Source organism: Ochlerotatus camptorhynchus, unplaced genomic scaffold (genome assembly GCF_037179485.1).
Source record: "Ochlerotatus camptorhynchus isolate MF236.1 unplaced genomic scaffold, CSIRO-AGI_Acam_v1.1 ptg000128l, whole genome shotgun sequence".
In the NCBI taxonomy this organism is placed as follows: domain Eukaryota; kingdom Metazoa; phylum Arthropoda; class Insecta; order Diptera; family Culicidae; genus Ochlerotatus; species Ochlerotatus camptorhynchus.
The window spans coordinates 1727031-1734543 of record NW_027040618.1 but is presented as its reverse complement, the minus strand read 5'-3'; the positions used below and the strand labels follow the sequence as shown (position 1 = coordinate 1734543).

Here is a 7513-nt window from a genome sequence, read left to right as displayed (position 1 = left end):
GTTCCTATTATCATTAAAATCAAAAATCTAACTTTTTTGTTTGAATAAATTAAGGTATACATTCTTCCGCAAAGTTATAGCTGAGCTAATTTCAAGCAACTGTGGTGAAAATAACTTTTTTGTATCTCTTAAATTGGCCAATTTAGAGCTATTTTCTTGAATTGAGTTAGGGTGGCTCTCAAAAAAACAGTTTTTTTGCTCTATTTTTCTTATTTCGAATTTCTCAGCAAAGATGTCTTCAGATAACTTTTAGATCGCAAGAAGGCGCAAATTTTTGCTGCACAAAGCTTGTCAATATCTTTCGCCGATCAAGAGTTATTGATTTTTTTATACTAAAATTATGCACTTTTCAAATGTTAATATCTCTGGTTGGGGCAAACAAAAAAAAAGTTTTTTTGCAGCATTTGAAAGGACGTATGTTATTCTCAATAATATGAAAAAATTGGAGGTATGTTATTTTTTAAACTCGTATAAAATCAATTTGAATTTATTCATATTTTTTACTATATTTGACTATATCTTTTTTATTAGAAGAGATACAGGCAACAAATTCAGCTATAAAACATTCGTCTTAAAGAGTTTTAAAAGTCTCTAGAAGATGACTTTCATGATAAATTTCAAATAAAAAAATTATTGGCAAAAGATGGATTTCATAGGACCACTCTAATGACAAATTTATATAAAATGTGCTAGTACATTTGTTTCAATATTTGGACATTTAGTGTCTTCGAAGAAGTTTTTGTTCTTAAAAATTCCCTTCTTTTGGTGTTTGCAGACGTCAGGGTGGTCCTCAAATTAAGGAATTTTTAAAACTAACTTTTTTGTTTTACAAAATATAAACATGTGTTGTTTGAAAAAGTTGTAGTTAAGTTACTTGCAAGCAACTTTGTCGAAGAAAATTTTTTTCTATCTCTTAACGTTCTCATTTTAGAGTAATTTTTCGGAGTTGACTTAGGGTGTTCCTGGAAAAAATAGTTTTTAGCAATAACTTTTTTATTTGCAAATTCTCATGAAAGTTATCTTGGAGAGCATTTTAAAACTCTTTAAGACGAATGTTTTATAGCTGAATTTGTTGCCTGTATCTCTTCTAATAAAAAAGATATAGCCAAATATAGTAAAAAATATGAATAAATTCAAATTGATGTTATACGAGTTTAAAAAATAACATACCTCCAATTTTTTCATATTATTGAAAATAACATACGCCCTTTCAAATGCTGCAAAAAAACTTTTTTTTTGTTTGCCCCAACCAGAGATATTAACATTTGAAAAGTGCATAATTTTAGTATAAAAAAATCAATAACTCTTGATCGGCGAAAGAAATTGGCAAGCTTTGTGTAGCAAAAATTTGCGTCTTCTTAAGATCTAAAAGTTATCTGAAGACACCTTTGCTGAAAAATTCGAAATAAGAAAAACAGAGCAAAAAAACTGTTTTTTTAAGAGTCACCCTAACTCAATTCAAGAAAATAGCTCTAAATCGGCCAATTTAAGAGATACAAAAAAGTTATTTTCACTACAGTTGCTTGAAATTAGCTCAGCTATAACTTTGCCCAAGAATGTATACCTTAATTTATTCAAACAAAAAAGTTAGATTTTTGATTTTAATGATAATAGGAACCACCCTAGAATTCAATGTCATAAAAATGAGGGCCTAACTATAAGGAACAACTTTGTAGAAGAGACTTTTAGTCTAAAGTTTCAATTTCAGGCTCAAAACATATCATTCCAGCTAAATCTGCATTCTGTACCACTGTGCATTGTTGCAATTGGGTGGGAGGTACACTGTACAGACGAAGAGCTCAAAAGTGGCTACCTTGATTCGGACCATCGTAACCAAATTCGTTCAAATTTTGCTCAGGTGTTGTGGATTTCAATACAGATCGAAAGTGCAGAGGGGAACAGGTGGTTTTGGTTTGCCATACAAACTTTAGCCACCATAGGGTAATTTTTTTCCTTTCATTGATTTTTATTGAAATACAAAGCGAATTCCAGCATAAATTTTCAGTGTATACAATTTTGAACCTAGTTGCAAAGACTGGCATACTCCTACAAACATTTAAAGCTGAATAGTGGGTTATTCAGCTGAAGAAAACATATTCAAACATAAGAAAACATATCAACGAATGTGAAGCTTTCACAGTATCTTTCTAGACTGCAATTCCATCACTCAAAACACAGAGATGAACACTAGACGGATGCAAAATTTGACTTTTTCGCTCCACAGTGCTTAAATGGTTTCAAATCGAGTCCTGATAAGCCTCCCAAAGTTACAACTCTTTTGGGTAGAAACAGACTTCGCACAAGCCATTTGAAGTTAACATGTAAATTACTATAGAAAATCTCAACTTTTTGTTCATTGCCTTCTAGTCTTTTTCCATATTGAGCTGCAAAACAGTTCGATAGCCATTCTTATAGAAACATTTCTCAGCTACAACATTGCTCAAGATCGTTTCTATGTCAAACGGGACAGGAAAAAGTTATTAATTATTTAAAAGATTGGTAAGCTTATGACATAATCAAGCAGCTGCTCTGTAGGCAACACTGTATTTTGCAGTGTGACATAGTAGCCATGATTTTTTTGTTCTATTCAACGCCCCAGAAACACCAATGTTGCCTGCTGAGCAGTTGATTGAGCATGATCATAAGACATCAGCGCATTGAACCATTGATAACTTTCCTTACATTTAAACAAAAAGTGGTCTACAGCAAAGTTGTAGCTGGGAAAATTTACTACAAGCACAGTTGAAAGCTGACATGAACAAAAATCTTGGTTTTACAATAGTAATTCCCATACAAACTTCAAATGGTTTGTGCTGTCTCAGTTTCTCACCAAATGGGTTCAAATTTTGAAAGGTTAGTCAGGATCCGATTTGGAATCGTTTAAGTATTGTGAAGCGAAAATTTCAAATTTTGCATCACTCTAATGAACACTAACGCCCGTCTACTGAATTACTAGGAAGCTTTTAGTTAATAGAGTAAGGTGGAGTAATACGCGTCACGAGATAATATGGTCAACAGCGATTTTTTCTCGTATCGTTGAAAGACTAATTGATATACATAGTTCCTGAATAATAGTTCAGCAGTTTTTCTAGTGATTCGGGGGGAAAACCCATTAAACTTCTTTTGAAAAAAACACGTAAACAAGCGGTTTTGGGCATTTGACCATATGAACCAAAGGAGTTCATCCATATATTGTGACCCACTTGTGTAAACTTGAATAACATAGAACCTGAAATCGGCTTTGTCGGAGGAAGTTCCTGGATGTGTCTTTGGACGATTTGTTGATTTTTGCTGAAAATTACAGATAACTGGAAATCACAAACAAAGTAATGAACAAGCTGATGCACGATGGACTTGAGTTAAATTGAGAGCAATTACATATTGGGAAACGATTGTACCTCTAAAACTGTCTACATGGTTAATGAACAGCACCTTTCCAAACTTACTGCTCCTCTAGAACAGCTTTTGCTGTGAATAACCCAAGTAACCAACAAGCCTGCTAATCGCCCTTTTTGCAATATAAGGCTGATATATGACTGATATAAAGTTCGCAAACCCTATATTTACCTTATATCGCAAAAAGGGCGATTATCGGGTAGTTAGTGGGCTTGGTGGAAGTACCCAACAAACATTGGAAGCTGAATAAGAGGTTGTTCAGGCAAAAAATTGCTTCTTCAGCTAAAAAATAGCTTATTCTACTTTTAATCAGCTCAAATTGTTTGTTGGGTAACGAACGTAAAAGGATACAAACGTTTCGCTTTCCGTGTTTGAATACAGTTATGACCCTAATGAAAAAGCTCATGGGCTTTGTAGAACATTGCAAAAGATTTCGAGGCTGACAAAACCGGGTCATTACTGTGCTATGAAGTGAATAATGAAGCTGGTCTCCCCGTGATCTGCAGCTCTTACGTGAAATCTTTTTCAAGATGATCATCTGGTTGAAATCGTGAAAATGTATGCCAAATCTATCGCTTTTCAACGTGTGCGCTATAAATTGTAGACAATAATATTGTTGTTTACGGATCAAATCAAACACCCAACAACCGTCAGACTTTTACACATTTTTATTTATTTCTTATCTATCCATCGCTACGCAACTTACTATCTAACGCTCGTTTACTTTCCCTGCAACTGGTTGAACAAATTGGGAAATACATGGAACGGGGGATTCCCCGAGAATGACCCGCTTATGCTAAAGGAACCACCTCCGGTGCCAGAACCGGACGATGAACTCGCCGTTGCCGACGATGACGCACCGCCTCCACCGACCGGTCCCTGATTTAAACTGGATGACTGACTCGACGAAGAGCTTCCCTGCAGCCCATTCGGACCGGTGAAGGTATTGCTGAATGTGTTCGCATTTGCTCCCGATACCGAACCATCCTTGTTCGTTTGCTGCGACTGACTGGATGCACTGTTCTTGTTGCCTTGAATTCCGTTCTCGAAGAATGTCTCCGAATCGGTCTGAGCATTGCTGGAGGACGTTCCGTGTTGATTCTGCAGAGCTGAGGACGATCCAGCGTTTGATTGCTCCTTAAACCGATCTTTTTCGCGGATTGAATTTGTATTGGCATTGGACGAAGTCAACGCCAGGTTTCCTTTGTCGTCGAAATTGGCCGATTGACTTTGGGCGGAATTCTTACTGCCTGAGGAATCTGCGGTTTGGAAGCTCTGTTGCATAGTGTTTGCAGCGCTAAGCTGACCTGACGATCCATCGGTAGCGATGTTACCGGAGGTGCTACCCGCGGCGTTCTGGTTGAATGTGCCCAGTGCATTCTGGACGCTTTGTGATTGCGATTGGGATCCGCTGCTCTGTTCGAAGCCCCCGAAGACGTTTTGCGACTGTGATTGACCTCCAGCTTGGGATCCGCTGAACGGTTGCTTAACGGACGTTTGGAATGCCTGATTCGATGGTGGTCGAATGGGGAGTGGGCGTTCGAAGATTTCGTCATCCGGGAAGAAGATTGCGTCCGTATCGCGGCGGATCCGATGAGCGCCAATGTTGTCCGGAGTCCAGTTGAATTCGGACCCTCCGAGGTTTTGGAGGTTGAGTTCAGGGATTTCCGGTTCGGGATTAGGGTTAATGGGTACTGGTGGTGGAGTTTGAGGGGAAGGGGCAAACGTGGGAGGAGCGGGTTGAGGAGCAGGCTGGGGACGATGTTGCTGCAAGCTGGGGCCGGTTGTGGGAGGTGCAGGATTAGGAGGTGGTTGAGTTACAGGTTGTTGCTGCGGCTGTGGTTGGAATCCATTGATTTGACCTGGTTGAGTTTGGGAGCTTGGTTGAGTTTGGGAGTTGGGTTGACCGAAAATTGGTCGCTGTCCAAATCCTCCGAATATGGGGAACAAAGGCTGTTGACCGGTTTGTTGGTAGGTGGCTGGATTTGCCAGATTTACACCAGTCTGCACAATGTTTCCGATAGAGTTGAACAGGTTCGGGAACAGTTGTCGTCTTCTGCGGGTTTGGTTGGTTTCGTCGAATTCACCTCGGATGTCGATGTCGTAGGTGACGTCATAAATATCTTCGGTAGTTGTAGATGGAATTGGAGCTGGTGTTGATGCCGCTGGAGATGGAGGGGGTGGTGGTGGAGCAGGTAGTGCAGGTTGTGGATCAACAGGGACAGTTGGTGGTGGAGGTGCTGGAACGGGTGGTGGTGGGGGTGCTGCTGGGGTAGAAGAAGCTTGCACTGGTATTTCTGGGTACACGGGAACAATGTGGAGGCCACCTGTGGTTGTTGGTGGTGATTCTGGGATTCTTGGCGGCGAAGGTGGTGCAATTACTCCTTGATTGATTTCTTGACCATTGCCTTGGGGTGGCAGGAAAACATTCTGTCCCTGATTGTGCCCTTGACCATACTGCCCATTATTACCATGACCATGACCACTTCCGTGATTGTGATCATTGCCATGATAATGGCTATGCTCATTACCACCGGCATATCCATTACCTTGACCATGACCACCTCCGTGACCGTGATCATTGCCATGGTAATGGCTATGCTCATAACCACTGGCATATCCTCCACCTTGACCATGATTATGGCCATGCCCATGACCATGATGATTTTGCTCATGACTATCAGGTCGGTAGCCTCCATGTGGAGGAAGTCCACCATACGGTGGACGATGTCCTTGTGGCTGAGGCGGATAACCATTAAGTGGTGGAGGTGGTTGACCATAGCCGTAAGGATTCTGACCGTATCCAGGATATCCACTATTCAAACCAAATCCAAAATTAAATCCTGGTTGTCCTGTAGCGTAAGGCCTGGACAGTTGGTTGAAGGCTGTTCCAACTTGCTGATTCACGCTGCCCAAAACATTCGCCGTATCGGTGGCAACTTTTTCAAATAAATTTATTCCAAACAATCCAAGTCCTGGAAGGCCCATTTGTCTTTGCTCTCTAGCAATGTCTCCTCCATAGCTGTGTCGTGCATATCGGCACGGAGATTTCCCGACATTGACATCACCATCGCTTATCGGAATGTTTTCTCCACGGCTCGAAGCAACTGAAAGTATCACAAATTAATATTGAATAACCGGTTTTCGCACTTCTGAGTGCGAAGGACTGACGACGTTTCACAGAAATAGAAATTCTTCATTCGTGTGCACTTGACTTATTCGTTGGTTTATAACCTTTCAATAGGTCAACAGCACTTAAGACACTCACCGAAACAAAAGATTGCGACAATCAACACGACACACTTTCGCATACATGCGTTCCAGTTCCGCAGCATCTTTGCGACTCAAACTACTGCGTTGTCTCTTGTGCAAACAGATCACTTTAAACCACCATGCTCGAGCGTCTCAAAAAAAGGCCGGATAAAACTCGAGTCACTTCAAGAATGTTACGAAGGAAACTGATCGCTGAGATCTCGCCCAGGTGATGAGGTGGTTGATTTCGTACAAAAACAGACACACTCTTATTGGACTTCTTCGTTCTTCTCTCTCTCGCACATGCTTGTTGCTTCCCATATCCAAGACCAGTGGACAGTCCATCCGAACTGGTTTCCGATCTTTAACTCGCAATGGCAAAGAGAACTGGAAGAAACGCATTAAATTCCGACAGCGATGACAACGATCGAGAAAAACTAGTATTTTGCACAGATTTCCGAGCCGCTTTCGTCCCACTCCACCGCACCAGCGCATTCGACTACTAGTTGGGAGTATCATCACAACCGGCGACAAACAGGTTTATCTAATTTTTCGGTAGCCGCGTGGTTCACCTTTATCAAGTTCGCTCGGGCACCTGTTGTTCAAAACGGTGCGTGACTTGTTCGTTAAGAGCGGCAGTAAATGGTTTCAAGTTTATTGCAATCCTTGATCACACCAATAATGGGGAAACAAATTCATGACCCTATGGTATGATTCATGTCATAGCAGTATATTTACGGAAATACTGGGGAAGTACGTAAGCAACACAGTCGACGATACAGGGTCAATGACAGTGTGGTCAGTCCTTCGGGTTTATTCGTAGATCTACGTATTTTTTAAAAGGGTTGAAGAAATTCTATGGATG

At 40.5% G+C, this 7513-nt stretch overlaps 1 protein-coding gene across 1 annotated transcript; it reads right to left on the bottom strand.

Annotated features, from left to right (window-relative positions):
• Positions 1 to 4093: 4093 nt before the first annotated feature.
• Positions 4094 to 6948, bottom strand: LOC135700090 (trithorax group protein osa-like). Its single transcript, XM_065220481.1, has 2 exons — positions 6665 to 6948; positions 4094 to 6503 (listed from the first exon to the last, which is right to left on the bottom strand). Exons 1-2 carry the CDS (start codon positions 6729 to 6731, stop codon positions 4117 to 4119), a joined length of 2454 nt encoding a protein of 817 aa, XP_065076553.1. The 5' UTR covers positions 6732 to 6948; the 3' UTR covers positions 4094 to 4116.
• Positions 6949 to 7513: the final 565 nt, after the last annotated feature.

What these genes read in the sequence shown, in the direction of transcription:
- LOC135700090 (XM_065220481.1), bottom strand. Translation starts at nt 6,731, where the DNA reads ATGCTGCGGAACTGGAACGCATGTATGCGAAAGTGTGTCGTGTTGATT. An exon ending in TGTCGCAATCTTTTGTTTCG is followed by an intron (nt 6,504 to 6,664) that starts GTGAGTGTCTTA and finishes TGATACTTTCAG; the next exon opens with TTGCTTCGAGCCGTGGAGAA.